The sequence below is a fragment of the Conger conger genome, chromosome 5, assembly GCF_963514075.1.
Source record: "Conger conger chromosome 5, fConCon1.1, whole genome shotgun sequence".
In the NCBI taxonomy this organism is placed as follows: Eukaryota; Metazoa; Chordata; class Actinopteri; order Anguilliformes; family Congridae; genus Conger; species Conger conger.
In genome coordinates, this window is record NC_083764.1 from 44,334,732 (window position 1) to 44,356,437 (window position 21,706).

The 21,706-nt window shown below is 44.6% G+C and overlaps 1 protein-coding gene across 4 annotated transcripts in view; it reads right to left on the reverse strand.

Moving 5' to 3' along the window:
* Positions 1-5,958: 5,958 nt before the first annotated feature.
* LOC133128405 (paired box protein Pax-3-A-like) overlaps positions 5,959-21,706 on the reverse strand; it is a 22,242-nt gene continuing 6,494 nt past the window's right edge. For 2 of the 4 annotated variants that reach the window (XM_061241894.1, XM_061241893.1), the window contains exons 5-9: positions 17,650-17,849; positions 15,489-15,654; positions 14,147-14,370; positions 7,682-7,940; positions 6,276-6,310 (exon numbers count right to left, since the gene is read on the reverse strand). In XM_061241894.1, coding sequence (XP_061097878.1) covers positions 6,276-6,310; positions 7,682-7,940; positions 14,147-14,370; positions 15,489-15,654; positions 17,650-17,849 — 884 coding nt within the window. Of the gene's footprint in view, positions 6,311-7,676; positions 7,941-14,146; positions 14,371-15,488; positions 15,655-17,649; positions 17,850-21,706 lie in introns of all 4 variants that reach the window. The other 2 variants (XM_061241892.1, XM_061241895.1) reach the window with 2 other exon arrangements.

The window sequence follows — 21,706 nt, forward strand, 5'->3', positions numbered from 1 at the left end:
TTTATTCTGAATCACGTCATTCTATCACCTCACAGCTGATGTCTGCACTTCATCAGTCTCATTTGTCCATTGTGTCGCCATGTAACTGACAAATCTAATCCATTGTCATTCTGTCACACTCCTCGCCAGCATCCAAGTAATACAAAACAAGGAGAGACTAAAACAATGCACATTGTGAACAAATGGGATGTAAATATAAATATAATTAAATTTTCTTTTTAAAAATAAGTCAATTTGTAAATTACTGCCAGAGACCCCTCCACTCGATTGTAATGCTCCTCTGGTCCCCCCACAGCTGGAAAAAACATTCCCGTTCATGGACTGCCCTCCTCTTCAAAGCTGGAGTCCTGGGTTTCTTCGTGCTGTACCTTTTTTCCCTTGTCGTACCAGGCGAAGCTCCGAAACAGCGTGAGGGCCAGGAAGCCGTAAAAGAACATGACGAAGAGGATGTAGAAGTAGGCGTTGTCGTAAGGCCTGCTCTTCGCCCTGGCGTGGAGCGTGGAGGTAACGGGGTCTGCGGTGGTGGTGCTGTTGGAGGTCATGGTGAAGTTGGTGGTCACGGTAGCGTTGCTGTGAGCTTGGTCGTCGGTGCCGGCTGGCCCCAGGTCCTCCAGAATAACCTTCCTGCACTTTTCAATGAGGGCAAGCAGCAAGGTCCTGTTCATGGTAAAGACTGGGGGAAAGAGAGTCAGAAAGAGAGAGTGAGAGGGAAGTAGAGAACAAGAGAAGGCGATGTAAGGGGGAGAGCTAAACAAGCATAAAAATAAAGAAAGGTAGGGGAGCTGAGACCCAGGACGGGAGAGGGAGAGAGGGAAGGAATGCCATATTCAGGAAACAAGTGAGTGGGAGAGCATGAGGAGGAGAGAGAGAGAAACGGGAGGGGAGCCCAGCTCTAATACACATGGGGAAAGGCATGCAGCGCCCTGTCTGCAGCCACTCTGACACTGAGATAAAAAGGCATATTCGAGATTAAACACCGGGGCTAGATAAAGTCACTTTAGAGCAGCACGTTCACCATCACGACCCAGGAAGAGACCCATGAATGGGAACAGAAAGGCTGACCATTGTCACAACGGCATTACATCACTGTAGCGATGTGCTAATGTCGTCACTATTTAAAAGCAATGTTGCGGTTATGCTACGTATGTGCCACAATATCTACAAACAGCGTGGAGTGGAGTGAGGTCCTTTCACACACAGGGGTGCACTGCGGTCAATAGACTATTTTTATCACCTGTTTTAATGAATATTTTGGAAGGGAACCATGTCCAATATCTCGACTGCTTTGCTTCTGCCAAGAAAAAAAAAAGAGTAAATATAGCCGCAGCAATTATAGGGTTCCAAGCACTCATTGCAAAGATAGTCAGAGAAATCATTATGGAACACACTGGCAAATAAGCAAAGGTTTTGCGAGGATTGGACAGGCAGCTGAGGTACGTTATAGGCCATTTTGTGTCTGGGCATGACCTTTCGAAATGTTTATGAATTAAGGCTATCAAAAATCTGCTTTATTTACAGCAATTTTGCTTTGGGATGGTAGTTAGTGTGACAATTACATTTCTATGTGTGGGATCATGAAAATCATCCAGATTACACTAAAAGCCCCTGTTAGCTCAAGTCTTGGAGAAGACCCACTCGGCCACGGTCCTCAGTGTTGAGTGCATTGACAGGTGGAGGGTGTTGTAACGGGCACTTTTGACATGTCTATGACTGAAGGCAATGATCCTTTTTTTAAATATATATATATAAAAGTTGGACAAAAAATATCATGGAATCAAGTTTGAAAATTAAATTTCCATTTGTGACTGAGATCAATAAAGTGTGACTCATTAATCAGCTTCAAATGCTTTTACTGACGTAATCACCATCTTGATTCCGCTGACAGCTCATGACATAGAGATGGGAACTTTGGAACTCAAACTGACAAACTTGACCCCCTAGTTTTGTATGTTTTGGGGGTGAATGGGGTTGTCAGGGGTGGAGTGTCACAACAGTCCAGGTTATGTTGACAGCGTCATACAGAATGTTGTAACTTTGTTAGTCCCTTCCATCACATTGCATTACAGCTGACACTTTATTCTAATTTATGCCCCATTTTTAATATATCATCATACTCTTTTGCATATGCGTGTATGAGGTTTCCAAAAAGCATATTGGTTTTTATCTGTAATCTATGGGTGCTGTGGGATCACTGTCGGTTTTTGCTGTATGTATGGTGTGTGTACGTGTGAGTGGGTTTGGGTGGTTTGAACTTTGAACTGGAGGTACCAGGGCATGAAAGATTTGTCTCGCTCACAGCCAACATGCACTGAAAATTGCGGCTATCTAGCTATAACACGCTAACACGAATTTGCGTAAGGAAGAAATATGCAATAGGCATATGTTAAACCACTTAGATTAACATATCAAAGTGCCTAGGAAGTTAAGTTAGACCAGACAAAGAGGACACTACCCAGAATCTGTCCATCAGCTCTGACCCACAGGAACACTATCAACATAGTAAAAGGCACCAGTTTGTAGTTTTTGAAATACCAAATAAACAAAACATGATTTCTCCAAAATAAAGTCGAAACATTTGTAACCGAGGGCCATAACATAAATCTATCATAACATTTCATAATCCCGGAGACTCCCAGGGCTCTCTGTTGCGGAATATTGTGGTTATTCCTTAGAATAAACTCAGCAATCTGGAGAATCTCCATCAAAAAAACCCTTTTCTCTACCCACCATTTCACTCTATAGTCTATAGGGTTCCAGTCCTACATGTTGAAGATGTTTAACTTTAGGGGCTAGCTTGGTGCTTACTAACAATATTATTTGGGAGTGATGGTGTTAATTTAAGATTGACTGTAGGTCACTTACTTAGATAGATTGAGGGCCTGGTCTAGGTCCAGGTTACATCTACAGTACAATGCATACAAAAGTTATGCATTTAACAATACCTTTTATGTGAGCAATTATATACAACCTGTAAAGTACAGTTGGTAAATAAGAATATAATCTTTTTGTCTATATCTCATTACCGCTCCTCCCTTTCTCCATCGTTCGCTTTCTCTTTGTGTCTCTCCAGTAATTCCTGGAATTGTCAGCTGCTGTCAAGTGGGCCACTGGTTTCAAAGGGGTTGGAGGTTAGAGGTTAAGTTGTCCTCCATGTGTGTGTGGTGGGGTCACATCCACCGACATTGTGGAAGGAGTGAGTCTCTCATTCCTCTGACCCCACTGTGTCATACAGGTTAAGTGCTTGTAAAGTGAGTTTACCGGAGACAAGAAAAACGTTGAAATTTTATCTGCCTGCACTCAAAACAGTCAAAAACTCACAGTGAGCTCTCTCTCTCTCTCTCCCTCTCTGTCTCTCTCTCTCTCTCACACACACACACACACACACAAACACAATCATATGTGGGTCTGATTTTTTAAACAATAATTGCTTATTAAGAAAACAACAAATCAGTTAACACTATGTTTTCCTTAGCTAGATACACTTCAACTAATCCTCCTACAAAGAGCACTCACACACACCCAGAGATGCACATAGTACATACGCATACACACGTCCATTCCAACACAAACACATACTACATGTATCCCCATCTCTCTCTCTCTCACACACACACACACACACGCACACACACACTCTGAGAATGGCAGGCCCAGCTGCAGGCCGCCGAACCGCTCGAGAAAGAAAAACAACAGCGCCGAGCACAGTCTTCTGAAGGGTGGCTTCATGGTCTTCAGCGTAATCGTATTTTATTCTCTGTGCACGGAGCTGCGTATCTTTAAAAGGCAACCTCCTGAACTGCGAGTCCTCTGCGATGACTAATGCTCGTACATTCGCTGTGGCGCAACGTTAACCCCGTTCACAGGTGTCTGCTTCTCTCATTATGGCTATTAAAAGGTCCCCTGTGTGAGGAATCTGCCTGTGTGAGGTCACCGACGCACAAATGGAGGGGATAAGGAGACTCATATTTTTATGTGTGTTTATGCATGTATTCTGAAAACACCTTCTTAAAAACACAAAGGATCACATTCATGTACACAAATAACATATTAGTTTATATGCTATATATATCCTTTGTTTATGAGAAGAAAGTATATGTATGGCTTTGGGGCAAATTGGTATTAATAGCACTGTCATCTGTTTCTCTGGCTGTGCTGAGACAGTGCCGTGTTTGTTATAGCTCCGGTTTTTACCCAGAGTGCACTGGAGCTCCCGTCAGCATTCAGTGCTATTCATGGGAAAAAATAAAAGTTTTTATTTTTGGTCATTTTTTCCATGAAACTGGAGGTATGATTCATAGTCACTTGGTGTGCTTGTGTGCTTCATGGGATTTTTTTACACAGCAAGATTTTTATTTTAGAAAGTTATAAAGTGATTTGTCATGGCATACAATAAAATGCTTGAAGCGGTTTCTAATTGATATTTTTATTCTTTAGTTATAAATAGTAAATAGTACAGCATTTGAACACAAGGCATTTTACACCAAAATAATGTGGTGCATTCATATATGAAAATTATATATATTTGTATGTATATATAAAAATGCAAGTATAAAAAAGAAACAATGTTATATTTTCTGTCACCTTAAAATATAAGGCCAATCTACCATCTAATGCTACTTTAGAACTATAAGCTAGCACCTATATGCCTGAAACAATAAATAACTACGTGTTCATTTCACTGTAGTTGTGATCTTTTCTCGATTACGCATGAACACTGACAGTTCCAAGCTCATAACAAGCCGAAAACAAAACAAATTTGGTTTCGTTACATCACGTGGGAAAATGCAGTCCGTTTGCATTTTTAATGAAATCTGTGGCACATATTTACAAAATTGTTTTTGTATAAAAATAAGGATGGAAGTGGAAAATAAATCTCAGTTCCATTTCTCAGTTGTTGAGTTCAGTTTCATTGATTGAGCGTCATGACTTCTGAGGGTAGTGTTATTGCACTTTTGCCAGTGGGACAGAGTGCTTGATGAGCATTTGACTGCATGTAATCTGAGGAGTGACTGGTGAAAAATATCACTGTACATTACAGCATAATGAATTACATCTCGTACATTTGCCCTGTAGTTTGCGAGCATTCTTCTGGCTTTAGCCTGTGTATTGGCTTCCTTCTTGTGGTTCCGTTGGCAAGGTAACAGATGAAAGGTATGTCACGCATGGATTGCTGTGTGTGCGCTTATCCGGTGTGCTAGCTAGCCAGCACAGAGAAGGAAGGAAATCAGTTGCCTAAAACCCAAAAGATTTTTTTAAAGATTTGGGACTCAACCCAAGTTTACGTTGCAGCCGTCAATATGAGTAGGTAGCTTCCCTTGTGTAACTATGTGTCTGTCCATCTACCTATCCTCCTTTTCCTCAAAAGTGTGCCAGAAATACCTGTCCACTTTGGAGTTGTTTTTGTCATAACTATTAGCCTCCATTTTGTTGATGAAACTCACATTCATGTTTCCATGAAGCATGGCTAGACTGTCAGCTACATTTTTGTAACTTGGTAAAATACCGAGAAGGGACTGAATAGAATTCTTTCAGGGTTTTTTTTTCTTCACATTCGTCCCTCAATGACTGTACTATTTTATCATTCTTGGGGGGTTTACAGTCTGCATTTGGAATATATGTGCTTATTATGTCTCTGTTGTTCCCACTAACTGTTTTACCACAATGATCAGAGAAGACTGGAGGGAGCTTATATTTCACCAAATGACTTCCTTCTCCATTCCTCTCAAAGAACAAAAACGTATCTGTCTTTCTGAGCGATTCTCAGTCTTTTCAAATGAGTCTGTACACGAAGGGACGTTTCGCCACCTCGTTCGGGCGCCTCCAATGTCATATTCTTTCATCCGAAACCAGCTCTCGGACCGCGCCGTTGTTCTCGCGAGCGTCTCTTCGCAGTAGTCCCAAGAAGTGCCCCCGAGGTGCGTCGATGCGTCGATGCGTTCTGCCCGCAGCGACTACACCGTCAGTCCCTATACGCGCCAGGCAGCGCCTGACTTTTACTGTTTTCTCTTTCCCCTCCACCTCGCCTCCCTCTTTTCTTTCCCCGGATCACAGGCGCAGACTGCCGCGGTTTTCAAACGGTGAGGTAAAGTGAGAAGACTGGACGACGGGTAACTAGATCGTCCGCCGTTTCGCCCACTGATTATCCAAATGAGCCCGTCCCACACCGGATCAGAGAGACTCCTCCCCTCCGCCCCCATCGTCCCAGGCCCAGGCCACGCCCCAAAAAAACGCATTGAGGGAGTCTTCTTGGCTGAGAGTTTGAGAGAATTTCTCGGTCAGGCAATATCGGGCTTCAAATAATGAAAGACACCTGGAAAACAAAGAAATAAAAAAGACACATTACAGACAGTTATGACAGCATCTGAACATGGGGTCACGACTGGTCCTGTTGCTTCAGCTGTTGTGTAATATTTAATGAGAGGTGGTCGGGCAAGGGGGAGGGGGGGGGGTGGTGGTTGCAGGTTTTAGGTGGATGTATAATCCTGTTTAAGTTTGACGTGCCGCATCAATCCAGGATGACGATCAATAGTGATTTTTGAGTTGACCTCGCACATGTTTTGAATTGTAGCCTGCCAGGGGCCATTTCAATCCTCAGAACACATTCATTTCTGCCCACTCTCCCCCGCCCCTTCTCCCCCCCCCACCCCTCCCTGTCACTCCCACCCACCACCACCCAGCAGCACATGGGTCCCAGGGCTCACAAAATTAATAACATCAAGATGTCATTGATAAGGTTTCTTCCACAGTGACAGTATCTCTCTCTCTCTTGCTCTCTCTCGCTGTCTCCCTCCATTGCTCCCTCTCTCTCTTTCTCTCTCTCTCTCTTTCTTGCCGTCTGTCAAACACATGTGATATTTGTGTCGTTTTTCATGTAACCAGAGATGTATTCCTTACATAAAATAAATCTCGTGGCATTAGCATGGAGCTCTAGGTTTGAGGGCCAGCTCATCACATGAGGTCACCCGGGCAAAGGAACCGAACTCTGCAATCACCCGCATGTCAAAAGATTACTTTTTTGTGGGTACATGGATGTTAATATAGCAGAAATGTGGATTTTGATACTCCTTCTAGAACACAATCTGTGTGTGATGTGATTTTTTTTATTTATTCCAGTTGACCTTTTTTGTTAGCATCCAATTAAAATGCAATCATTTCATTACTATAAATATATCGTGAAATTGTACATATTTTGTATATCCGAGAGACATACCTTTACTTTTAAATTAACCCGGATACATTTTCAAAGAAGCACCAATGATCGGACAACGAAATTTACAAAGCTCATAACATACCAACCCATGAACATATTCAACAGCAGAGGCAAGGGATTGTCACAATTAAACCAACTGATCACAGAAAGACTACAGTTTCTCTATGTCCTCCTATATAAATCATATATTCATCTATGCTGAAAACTACACTACATAGGGAGGTAAAACTAAAATTAATATTTTGCAAATATCTTTACTGCTATATGTATTTGTCATCCAAGACATTGTATCATGTGAAAACATTTACATACATAAACTTTAGTTTTTCGTTTTTTTCTCAACAGGATATAATTGCCCAAACAGAAGATATAATATGTACAGGGATCATGTTATCAGACAGATAAGGTCAGGTAAGCAGTTATTCAGAGGGAGGTAGAGAGGTAGAGAGATAGAGTTGGTATTGACCTTGCTTTGCCCGTACTGGCTGTACTGGTATGAGGGGACATGGTCCACTCCGTAGCCAGAGGAGCTGTAGGTGGGAGGGCAGTAGGACTGGGAGCTGGGCAGGGCAGGCATGTTGGGCAGCCCGGACAGGCCCTCCAGTCGCTGGGAGCGGGAGCAGGAGGAGGTCACCCCGCTGCCGGGCTCCAGGCCTCCGGGAAGGGGCGACAGGGCGTAGTCGCTCTGCGGCTGGTGAGGGACCCCGCCCGGGTTCAGCAGACCTATCACCTGGGGAGAGAGGGGGGAGACCCCAAAAGCTCAGTGACTGTGCGGTCAAGCGGTCATACCGGGAGGTTGTGCTGTAGGCTCGACATTTCCAGACCTTAGAATTATACGGTTCTAAACTGACGTTTTGACAAAAATGTGTGTCATAAATATGTTGTTTATAGGGTCATTTGACCAGATTTTGGTTTTGTACATTCAAAGTAGTAGTTTTAGGGTGCCGGTCATTTTGATATATGAAGAACTGCCCTGCATTTCAGTTTTTCTGTGTAATGATGTGAAAGCTTTGAAGCTCAACATCTCAAAATTACTCAGAACGCAGATCAAACCTTATAATTCACAATTCAAGGTCACGATTAGTGACAGGCACTGTAGCAAAAAATAAATAATTACATTTTTGAATTGGTGTCATGGGATTAATTTGTATTACAAGCACTCTTACCCAGGGTTGGTTACATTTTAGTTGCTCAATTTTTATAGAAGCAATTTTCACTACATATGCTACACTACATGATAAAACTACAGAAATAAAGGTTCCCAAATGTACCCTGAATGTAGTATAATATTTGTCTATTTATGTGTTCTATTTGTGTATTCATTTTATACAAAACATTTTGAAATTAATTATATATTCCTGGCAAGGGGTACAAATGTAGGCACCTATAGGGTACCACCCCAGTAACAAGCATTTGTACCTTTTTAGGCACGTTTTTCAGAGAATATACTCAAAGCCTACAGCTGTCGGGATTAGAGTACACATCCCATGTCTCATAAACACACCCACAGCAGTGGTAGGCAAGAGGACAGCCATGTCACCCCGGTCGGAACCCACACATTTTCACTCACAGATACTCAAACAAACATGTAACGGGAGAGGGCTAGGGAACAGCCAGACGTGCCATCGGAGAGGTTTTATTTCCGCCTTTTAATTCGCTCATTACAATCATGTGATCTCTTTCATAGTGCGGTGGTGGAAAAAAATACACTCCCCGTGGAAAACGTCCTATAGGACTAATCAGGCAGTAAATTAGGCATTCCAACAGGGACAGAGGGAACAGAGAGCTCTGTATAGTCCACAGAGAGCAGACTCTTCAAATGGAGGAGGAAACGTTGAATGTCCCAATAGTTTTATTGTCCCCAGATGTATATAACTTTATGCTATTTGCCATTTTAATGTAACGTGGCAACCAATGAAATTAAATAATTACAGTAAATGATAAATTATGAAAAAACTGAAAATACTTTTTTTGAAGGTTCAAGCAGAGAGAGAGAGAGAGAGAGAGAGAGAGAGAGAGAGACTAAAATTGTTAAACTTTTTGCAATTTATCATTAAAGCGCTTGAAAATATATATTAAAAAACAATTCCACACAATTAAGACATTATCGGTGACGTGGACAAAGATGAAAGATCCCGCACAAACGTCCAGCCCATTGCTGAACGACTTTGGGCTTGGGAACAAGTACGTAAGTCTCTGATCTGCACTTCATTATGGGTGAGATAATCAAATTTAGGGACTTTTTTTCTTTGGTGCTAAGAGGAAGAAAGCTGCCTCAGGGTGCTGGATGTTTATGAGCAGAGTGAAAAAGTTGCCCCTTAAATACCCCCAAAATTCATTAAAACAAATCAAAAAAATTTAGCATGAGAAACTTTTGGTGTACAGATGAAACCTAAGACGAAGGCTGTCTTCGTTGACAACCATGGTAAACTCAAAACTACCTCTCAATACCTAACATTCAATCAATTCTCAAATGCAGAACTCTGCTAACCCCTAATAGTTAATCAAAAGCAGGTATGCCTAAAAATCACCGTTCCTTGGGTTCTGAACATAAGCGACATATTATTCCATGTTCACCCAGACAGATGGTTTCCTTTAAATCATTTCCCAGCATAAAAACAGAGGGGCAAATTCTGATTTGAAGAAGAGGGTTGCTTTCTTTCACCCCCAGAAAAAGGTTCCTCAGAAACGATCTTCCTTTCACGTGCTGTTTACACAGAAAAGCGTGGGCTTCGATGCATGGTAATGAGCACTGAAAGGTACGTGTAAACCCTGCCGAAAAAAGCAGCTCAAGCTAGGTTTTGAAACAGCCGGTTAACCGGTTAGCCCAGCTCTATACTCAACATGGTTTGACCAGCTGAAGCTATGTTTTGAAACAGTTGGTTGCTGGTATTTCAAGCTGGCCATACTGGATTTTACACCAGGGAAGGCTTTTTGCCTCAAATAAGATTGCTTTCTCGATTCCCATATCTTAAAGAGACAAGTGTGGCATCTTAACAGACCATGTCCTTGAAAGACAGGTGTGAAGAGCCAGAGGGTATTATGGGATATAGTGGAAAGGCTGGTACACGTGCATACTCATTTCCTCTCGCTCTATACAATCTCACTTACACTTCCATAGCATTTATTTTACATTATTATGGAAAATAATGCAGGTTTTTATCCTTCAGACTGTTGTGAAGCCCACAGGGAGACAGAGATGGGGAGAAACAGAGAAGACGGGGAAAGAGAAATATCGCCGCACAACGTGAGACTAGCTGCCGCTTCCCCACCTGGGGGCCGCACACACACACACACTCGGACGATTTGTGCGATTTGCGGGAGTTCTGTCATAGAGGACAACTGTGAGGAGCGGAGTGTGTTCCCTCCAAACAGGAAACACATGAAGGTCAGGCACTCCATTCATCACGGAGAGAGAGAGGAGGGGGGGCTGATGTGTCGTATTACTGTCATAGCTACTCCATAATAGCGCTTGTTATTCTCTATTAAACTCGATTAAACTATGACCGATCATCACAACCTGCCATGATTATGTTAAGGCACCATATGTCTTATGGCCACAAAAGTTAGCGTCTGCTATTCACTGCATTACAACTTCCTTTTTTCACAAATCCTGGAAGATTCAGCCCAATTAAAAATCACAAGAACCCCGGATGGAGATGAATGAAGAGCAAAGACAACGAAGCATGAATTGCTAAACAAATGACTTTTTGGAGGAATGCAAGCAATACATTCCGTAGTAAAAGAATGGCCAGTCTGAGAAATCCTACCCACTCGCGAGGACCTCGCAGTGAAACCAAGCCACCGCTGGGTGTGCCTGTTTCGAGGTTGTCACGGGGATTACAGCCTGTGGGGGGTGCAAACCCATGCTGCCATGGTAGCGGTGGGAAATGATTCTCCAGGTATGTGCCGGATCAAATGTTAGCCGACGAGAGATTTTGCCAGTGGGAAAGAACAACCTGCGAGGGCTCACTTTGCACTGACCTTTGAACCCTGGTGCCTATGGAAACTGAGGGGTGGTTTATACATGCAATCTAGTGAAAATTATTAAAAGTATCAAGTATCAATCTCGCATTAAGTAGAATGGACCACATATCGTATATATTGTTGTAAAATGAAATGCGATGGATTGAACTGAGTGTATCGCCGTAAGAACTCAGACATCACTGATACACTTGGGAATGAATAATATCCTATCCGGAACACAAATTAGCACATTTGAGATGCAGCGAACAATTCCACGTCACGCACAAAAATGCAATAATGAACATTTAAGTGAAATAAATTACCGGCGTCAAAGTGCCAATAAGTCATTTGCATAAATTACACACTGTGTTACCGTACTCTCTTTGTGAGGGTAACGTGCTCGGTGGCAATCAATTAAGATGCTGGAACGTTCCATACATTCCACATTTCAGAGTGACTGCTTTTTATCTGAGGCTATACTGTTCCTAGCATCGCCATGTGCTTACACGCTCCTGCAAAAAATTCTTCAGGGTAAGTGACTGCCATATTGTGACCCACCGAACATAAACAATTACTTGGCGCGCATGACCGTGGCCATCAAAGGGGGCTGGTAAATATGGCCTTTGAATGCTTGATTGCCATTACTGCCATTAAGATATCTGAGGCAGCAGTGGCAGCGAGAGCCAGCCGGAGAAATCTGAAGCGAAAGGGCAGAAATAAACAAATTGCCTTCATCCCATCTCAGAATTTTCAAAAGAGCAAAATGTGAGTCTTTCAGCAAGGAGGCAGTTTTTTTGTAATAAATAAATAAATAAATAAATAAATATCGTGGCACTAAGTTTGAGTGCAAAACGTCTCATTAAAGATGAGGATGTAGATTAGGAAATTTGATGGGAAGCACATATAAATTATTGGGCCGCATGTTGGGGAAAATAATATGTAGGTTAAGCAATCATATTTTTTACCAAGATCAGGGCCAGTGCTCACATTTAAAAAATATGACAAAAAAAAGGAATATGACAGCAATGCAGTCATGAGAAATCCTTTGTTTGTTTTGATTAATAAAATCAATGTAACATTTTTATTATTTAAAAACCAAATACAGCCCATATACTGACACACCCCACAGTATGGGCATCTTCTAGTTCCAGCAAAGGAAGGCTCTGTTTTAGCACGGAGCCACCTAAAGTGGTCTAATGGCAGGATAAGTGGTGAATCACTATTGGAGCCGGCCTCTGAGCTTCGAAAATGCATTGTGTCTGAGATACAAAATAAATACAAGAAAGATGCAATGAAGGGTGACCCAGTAGGAAATAAAACAAAAACAGCTTCAAGTCAGAATGGTGTGTCTGTGTGTGTGTATGTGTGTGTGCATGTGTGCGTGCATGTGTGTGTGTGTGTTTGTGCGTGTGTGTGTATGTGTGTGTGCATGTGTGTGGGCGTGCGTATATGTGTGTGTGTGTGTGTGTGTGTGCATGCGTGTGTGTGTGTGCATGTGTATGTGCATGTGTGTGTGTGTGTCTATGTGTGTGTGTGTATGTGTGTGTGTGTGTGTGTGGGCGTGCGTGCGTATGTGTGTGTGTGTGTGCATGCATGTGCGTGTGTGTGTGTGTGTGTCTGTCTGTATGTGTGTGTGTATGTGCGTGCATGTGTGTGTGTGCGTGTGTGTGTGTATGTGTGTGTGCATGCATGTGTGCCTGTGTGTGTGTGTGTGTGTGTGTGTGTGTGTGTTTACGTGTGTGTGTGTGTGTGTGTGTGTGTGTTTCTATCACATGGGTAAAAGCACAGGCAGGACACCAGGGATTCACAGTCCCATGTGTTTCTCCTGGCCTGCCTCTGTACTATTAAAATCTTATTTTCTGCCTGTTAAGGCCTCCCTGCAGTAAAGGTGGCCTATGACAGCTTGAGATGAGTGTGTAATTGGCCATAATTGTCTTTTCAGTTTTCATTTGCGCTGTTGGCAGAATGCTTTACCTCCCCTTTCCCTCTCATCTTCCAGACAAGAGTCTTTCTCCCTCTCCTTATGATCTTTATCTGACCAAAACAGCACGTGGCCACCACCATGTTATTAACCTTTTATCTGCTCGTGTCCAGGGTGAAATGTAACTGAATTTCCCAAAAAAAACACAGACCGTTTCCCTTTCCCCGTAGGCCTGGCCAGTGAAATCCAACTGCAGTATAACACACTTGGACACTAACAACCACTGTCCACAACAGCTACTCAGCAGACTTTTAAGAAACATTCAACTGGTTTTGTCCATATTTTGTTAAAGCAGTAATTTCAGGAAGAAAGTGTATGAAACTGCATTTATAAAATATGTAACATTAATATGATGGCGAATGGAGGGATTACTATGTGTGGATACGTGTGTGTGTGTGTGACTAGATGTAGAAACATCTAATAATAAAGGCTCACTATATATCGGAAACAAATGACAAAATTGAAACAAACAATAATAATTAATAGTTAATAAATGTTATGTTGCTGTTATTTATACTATTATTGTTGTTACTGTTTTTACTGTTTTGATTTTTGTTATCGCTACAGTTTGGCAATGTATTTTGAAATATATCATGCCAAGAACCTTATGCTGCTATTGTTAGTGGGGGGGGGGGGGGGGGGGTTTCATTACAATTAATCTCTAAACTTTGGCTTTTTGTGTTTTGTGTTTTGAAATGCAGTGCATCATGCCAATAAAGCATTTGATTTGAATGGAATTGAGAGAGAGGAAGCGTGTGTGCGTGTGTGTGTCTGTGTGTGTGTGTGTGTGTGTGTAATTACATTACATTACATGCTCTTATCCAGAGCGACATACAATAAAGTGCAAATCAGAACCAGGGACAAGTGGGTTGAAGACCCTAGAGGAAACTACAGTTCTGAGTCTCAGAGTGATCACGCAGATAAAACCGAACCCTTGAAGACTAACTGAACTAATGTAATGACCGTAGAGGCAGGCTGTGGGGACCGACCTGTGGAGACAGCCCGTTGCTGATGGTGGGTGTCATGGCGTTGGAGTGGCCAGACGGGGACACAAAGTTGTCGGGGTATCCGGAGAATCCGTGCCGGCCGGAGCCCAGGCAGTAGGCCGAGCTGCCCTCCTGCCCTCCGGCCCCCGCGGCTGTCAGACCGCCCTGGTGCATGGAGGTGGGAGGCAGGGGCTGGGGCCTGTGCAGAGTACTGTGCTGCTCTGACCCTGAGAGAGAGAGAGAGAGAGAGAGAGAGAGAGAGAGGCAGAGAGAGGGATAAGGGGAGAGAGGGGGAGAGAGAGGGATAGAGAGGGAGAGGATAGAGAGAAAGAGAGGGTGAGAGGGAGAGAGACCGATAGAGAGGGAAAGAGGGAGAGAGGGTAAGAATGGCAACAGAGAGAAGAACAGAATTCCACAGAGAGTTGGAATCAGAGAGGGAGGCCAAAAGAAAGGGTAGATAAAGAAAACAGGGTTAGCATTCAGTTTGCTCATTTACTACTTATATAAACCGTCGACATTTGAACTTCTGTGTAATGTGCGGAATTGCGTTGCCCTTACAAGGAAATCACATGTTCAAAAACCTCATGTGAACACCCAACATGTGAAGAGCACACATATGAACTACTAAAATATTCCCACTTATAATATGAGAGTGGAAAAACACTATAATCACAAGTTAACATTGTAGTTAACATTTCAAAAAGTCAGCAACATGAAAAAAACGGGAAGATTCCAATGACTCCATGTGACCTATATTCTTCTCACATGTGGACATTTTCATTCACATGGGAAAAAACACAATTACTTAAGAAAATGTCCAGTTCACATGTGGTACTTTCGTTTCGAAATTTTCGAAAATGTTAAATTCAAATGTGAAAGTGTGATTTTCACATGTGAAAAGGCAAATCCCACGTGATTTTTTTTCATAAGGGTACACATACACTCTGTGACTACATGTCATGACACAAATGGAAAAAGTCTGGCCTAAAGGCAGAGCAGCAGTCCCCCTTTGGGAATCAGACCTGCAGACTGAGGGATGAGAGCAGACTGTGGGATGAGAGCAGACTGAGGGATGAGAGCAGACTGAGGGATTAGAGCAGACTGTGGGATGAGAGCAGACTGAGGGATGAGAGCAGACTGTGGGATGAGAGCAGACTGAGGGATTAGAGCAGACTGAGGGATGAGAGCAGACTGAGGGATGAGAGCAGACTGTGGGATGAGAGCAGATTGAGGGATTAGAGCAGACTGAGGGATGAGAGCAGACTGTGGGATGAGAGCAGACTGTGGAATGAGAGCAGACTGTGGGAGGAGAGCAGACTAGGGGAGCGCAGGAGGAGACGCTCACCTTGTGCCAGGGATGTGGGGGGATAGGGGCTGTCTGAGAGCTGATAGGGCTGCAGGCTGGACATGGCGGACGGGGGGAACCCTCCCGGGATCAGGTGGTTGAAGGCCATCAGGTGGCTGGCTCCTGCCTGCTTCCTCCAGCGAGCTCTTCTGTTGCTGAACCACACCTGGAGGAAGAGCTAGAGGGTCAGAGGTGTGGGAGCGTGTGTGTGTATGTGTGTGTATGTGTGTGTATGTACACGTGTGTGTGTGTGTGTGTGTGTATGTACACGTGTGTGTGTGTGTGTGTGTGTGTGTGTTTGTATGTGTGTATGTGTGTGTGCATGTGTGTATGTGTATGTGTGTGTGCGAGTGTGTGTGTGTGGGAGCATGTCTGCGTGTGTGTGTGTGCCAGTGTGTATGTGTGTGTGTGGGAGCATGTCTGCGTGTGTGTGTGTGTGTGTGTGTGTGTGTGTGCGAGTGTGTACGTGTATGTGTGTGTGTGTGTGTGTGTGTGTGTGTGTGTGGGAGCATGTCTGCGTGTGTGTGTGTGCATGCATGCATGTGTGAGTGTTTGAGTTTAAGTGAGTGTTTACATTTTGAGAAAGCAAACGCGTGCCTGCTGGCATACATCTAAGCTCCCCGCTCTAAAGCTATAGGTTAGCCTGCACAAGCAAACCTGGCAGGGACAGAGTGATGATGTCATGCCTTTGTGGCAGCCAGTCAAAACTGTGAAACATAATGCAAATATGACACATCGGCGTAATTAAGTCTGGAATTTCATCTCGACATTAACGGAGAGAAAGTCAGCTACATCGATATTACATACAGATAGTGTGATGACTGGATTCTGATCTAACAAAATGCCACTGATGGAGGGTTAAGCTGCATGGGAGGTGGAATCCGCAGCAGTGTGCTAACAGGAGGGAAATTGCTGTGTGTGTTTTGGAGCTGATTCTGCACTGGGCCCCGGGGAGGGGATGAGGACCCCCAGGAATGTGTGTATGTGCAGGGGTAGGGGGGAGGTCACAGGGTTATAGCTACAGCAGAACAGCTGATGGGGTAATAGAACCGCAGGAGGGGGGCAGGGGTTGAGGAATGCGCCGGGTTTTACTGGAGGTGTATATGAGAGTGAAGATCCAGGTCGCTCTTATGGGCTTCACGCCAATGGTTCGAGCAGATCTGCCAAAGAGCATTCCGGCAGCTGATCGGCCTTGTGAGATGGATGCGATTGGGCGGAATGTTGTTTGTGCTGCGTTGTGATTGGCTCAGGAGTGGGCTTTGTTTTCCTATCTTGTCCACAAAATGTGAAAATGTGAAAATAATAAATAATAATAAAGACGGGTGAAAAGTTATACTTTTAATATTATACTTCCTCTTCATCCTGTATTAAATCCACATTTAGACCTGAATGAAATTGAAGTTCCATGATAATAAAGCTGCTAATTACATCTCAACATGTCTTCAGTCAGTGAAACCCGAACTGCTGAAGTGCTTTGTCCTTAGCTTTGAGCGACATGACGTAGGCAGTGTGTTTTTAAGAACTACTTAAATAAGCTTTCCCTATTTTTCCAGAATCTCCCAGTTTCACCTCCGTCAGTTTGGGAGGTGCTCCACTGGCAGGCACCTCCTCCACCAGCGTGCGGTTACCCCAGTCCGCCAGAGGAGCTGCTGTTAATCAATAAGGTGGGGAATTGTCTGCCCACTGAAACCTCCTCACCCTGTGTAACGTTATGTCCAATTACGCGTCTACCCAGGAGGTTCCTCTCTACGGTCAAGGCTTGAGCGTCCAGAATCGACCCAGGGAGAGGGGTCAATCACTGCACTAAGAGCAAGTGAGACAGCGCTTCCTGTTATGTATAATGGCTTTTGAACTTCTTTCAAAGAATAATAACTGATCTATTCTTAAAATATCAATGCGGAAAGCTCATTGGCGCTTAGTTCCCTGCTGAAAAAAAGCAGCTCAAGCTATGTTTTGAAACTGGTAGATGGTTGACCAGTTCAGACCAGCTGAAGACTCAAATATGGTTTGACCAGCTCAAGATATGTTTGGAAACAGCTGGTAGCTGGTCATTTCAGGCTGGTCGTAGCTGGATACACCACGGTCTGCAGGCCCTGTTCAGCGTGTGTGTTCTGGAGGGGTGTGAGGGGCTGGACTGGAGGCTCGGGGCTTGAGGACGCACCTGCACGCGGGCCTCTGTGAGCTTGGCGCGCTGGGCCAGCTCCTCGCGGGTGTAGATGTCGGGGTAGTGCGTCCTCTCGAAGGCCTTCTCCAGCTCGTCCAGCTGCTCGGCGGTGAAGGTGGTGCGGCTCCGCCGCTGCTTCCTCTTCAGGGGCAGGTCCGGCTCCGAGTCCACCTCCGAGCCCTCGTCAGAGTGGCAGGCTGCACCGGGATATCAGGGCCGGTTACAAAGACGATATCTCACACCAGCGTTTCATAACTACACTCAGTTACCAAAGAGAATATCACACACCAGCGTTTCATAACTACACTCAGTTACCAAAGAGAATATCTCACACCAGCGTTTCATAACTCCACCCAGTTACAAAGAGAATATCTCACACCAGCGTTTCATAACTACACCCAGTTACAAAGAGAATATCTCACACCAGCATTTCATAACTCCACCCAGTTCCAAAGAGAATATCTCACACCAACATTTCATAACTACATCCAGTTACAAAGAGCACACCAGCGTTACATAACTGCGCCCAGTTACAAAGAGAATATCTCACACCAACGTTTCATAACTCCACCCAGTTACAAAGAGCACACCAGCGTTTCATAACTGCGGCCAGTTACAAAGAGAATATCTCACATCAACGTTTCATAACTACATCCAGTTACAAAGAGAATATCTCACACCAACATTTCATAACTACACCCAGTTACCAAAGAGAATATCTCACACCAATGTTTCATAACTACACTCAGTTACCAAACAGAATATCTCACACCAACATTTCATAACTACACCCGGTTAACAAAGAGAATATCTCACACCAACGTTTCATAACTACATCCAGTTAACAAAGAGAATATCTCACACTAACGTTTCATAACTACACTCAATTACCAAGGAGAATATCTCACACCAACGTGTCATAACTACACCCTAGTTACCAAAGAGCCATGTCCCACCAACTATACACAACTGCACCTAGTTGCCAAAGAGCACATCCCAGGTACCACACTCAATACCAATACGGTTATGAAGGTTTGGAAAGCAATGCCAATGCTTGAGTTAATCATACATCAATATTTTAAACTCAACTCAAAGTACATTTTGTACTGATACTGTTTGTATCCTGTACACATAAACTCTTTCAGAGCTGAATGGACACTGATCCTTTCCCTCTATAGGCTGGGATATTAGTCCAATGGGGTTTTATTCAGGGCCACTGCAGTCAACATACTTTTATTATTTTGATGAAGAAGGAAGTTTAAAATGATATCCCTGAAGTAAAGTAAAGTCAAAAAAAGGAAAGAATAAAGAAGAGAAAGACAATGAGAAGGAGAAGAGCCAGGTCCCACAGGAAAGAAGCGTCGCTCTGAAAGAGCTGCATCTTGTTTACAGAAGGCCGAGGCAGGCGGGGCAGGGCGGGGCGCCCCTCTTTTCTCCCGCTTTCCTTTTCTTCCTCTGCGTTTTATTATTAGCGACCGCGAGGACGATACTCCATCACACGCTCTGAGTTAATGGCGAATGACACTTTTACTTTTGTGATCCCCCTCGAATTTCTTTCTCTCCGCTCTCTCTTTGAGTTATTCGCCCCCCCCCTCCCCCCCACCCACCCCCTCCTGCCCCCTCCTCTTTCTCTCGGCCTCGAGACGCAAGCCTGTGGCTGGGATCCATTCTGCCGATTTCCACGCTCCATCTGTGGAATCCATCAGGGCGGCCCTGGGCTGGGCTCTGAGAACCCTGTCACCTCCGCAGCAGGGGAGCGGAGAGGCACAAAGGGAGCCCGAGAGGGCCGCTGGGGGCTGGGGAAGGGCACAGCAGGGGGGCGCCCCAAAACCGTCCTCCCTCTCCGCTCCCTGACTGGCCCGGCTAACACTCTAAATGAAATCTAAATGAATGGGAGAGGGGAGAATTTGTGCGCTCCTTTGGACAAGATAGAGCAGACCAAGCGATTTGCCTCCCACCGACCCCCCCCCATGACCGAAGCACTACCCATAAGCTCCTTCATCCACCATGCCCCCAGGCTACTTTTCCCATCATGCCCCAGAGAGCGGGGGAGAATGACACGGGGAAAGATACTGATACTGGAATAACAAGTATTCTGAGAAGTTTGAAACAAATACAGAATACTTCTGAACGCAGATATGTCCCTTTACTGGAAGAGAGGTGTGCTCTATCCCTAATGGGGCCTGAAGTCACTCCGCTTTAGTGGAGAGAGAGACACCTCAGCGTGTGAAATAGACAGGTCCTCTCTATTCACACTGCGAAAGTGTTTTTGTATTGATGGCACCTGAGGAGATTGTGAGAGTTACATGTCGGTGTGTGTGCACCTAGCACATAATGAGCTGTTGGGTTTGAATTGGTAATCATCTTCTACATGTAGCGCCCATTTGTACATTTGTTACACCATCCATAGTCACACACAGATGTGTCTTTTTAACCATGAAAAGTCCTGAAAGCTGGTGGAGAGTGACTTGCTCGCATGAGTGTAGGTTAATGACTATTTACAAAGGTATGTGTATGTGTGTGTGTGCACATGAGTGTGTTTGTGTGAGTGTGTGTGTGTGTGCCTGCATGTGTGTGTGTATTTGTGTGTGTGTGTGGGTGCGCGTGTGTGTGTGTGTGAAGTGTGTGTGCAAGAGTGTGTGTATGTGTTTGCGCATGTGTGGGTGTGCATGTGTGTGTGAGAGTGAGAGTGTGTGTGTGCGTGTGTGTGTGTGTGTGTGTGAGTGTGTGTGTGTGTGCGTGTGTGTGTGTGCAAGCTCTGGCCATATGTGTGTCTTTTTACGCCCCTGGCTGCTGCGGATGGGCGGCTCGTTCACTTGGGGCAGTTAATGAAGGGGGTAATTGAGCTGGTGACATGTGTTCCCCAAAACACACAAAAGGCAGGAGGGACAAATGAACAATCCACTTCTGCAGGGAAGCAATGCTGCTCTTTTCAGGGAGTGGGAGCTGAGTGACTCTCCTACTGAATAAAACAGTACATAGAAGGCCAGCAGATGCACAGGGAATAAAGGTTAACTGACACTCTATGGGCCCATCTGCACCCAGCACTTTGTTAAACGGGGCCAGAGCCCGGCTTGATTTGCTAAGGAGACTCCCACCTCTGCAGCTGCCAGTGAACAGTGGGGTGGGAGAGAGGAGGTGCCATTTAACCCAACTGCTCATAGACACTTTATCTTGAGAAACACATTAAACGGCTCTGACTCCCCCCCCCCCCCCCCCCCCCCCAGTTATTCTTATGCATTGTCACATTTTCAGCAGTGATTCAAAAAAATCTAACAAATATCTGATTATAATGTTCTTAACTGAACATTCTAAAGCTGATGACACAATCACTACTGGTAAATGGAAGCAATGGAGTTCTAGAACGCGGACTTAGAATTTTGAAAAAACTGCATTCAAAAAGTCTACTCTTCAAATATAGAGCTGAAGACAGGGGGGGAAAGTTATATCTGCTTCAACACACAGCTAAAAGTGACAGTAAAAACACGCAGGAACATAAGAACACACGCATATAATGACGATAACATCTAAGCCGACAAAACCGACACTGTTTGAGTGTATCCCTTAGAGACAGAGACGAGAGAGGGAGAGGGAGGGGGAGGTGGCGGGGGGGCTTTGAGGAGATAAATCATTACCTAATCTAGTTCATACTCTGAGTGACAAAGAGGCATAAGCAGATACACTGGGACATTATGTCAGCCCAGCGTGAGGCAATGACTGCTCGTTTGGAGCGTGGGGGACATGACAGTATCGCCGCGGAGGACCCCGGGGCGACACTGTGCAGAAGCTCACGCGGATAACCCGGCACAAGCCACGGAGCCCGTCCGCCCTCCACCAGGGCGCTAACGCGGGGCCGGGAGGGTTTCAGGAGCCCGAACTGGAGCGGTTTCACGGACCCCAAACTGGGCGCAGGCAGTCAATCACTGCTTTGATGCTTTCACAGCAAACTCCTGTCGGGCTGTGAGTGACGGTTACACCTCTCATTCTCCACTCCGTCTCTCCGGAATGTGCCGGAACAGCTCGGTTTGGAGGGTAACGGATGGCCTGGATGTTC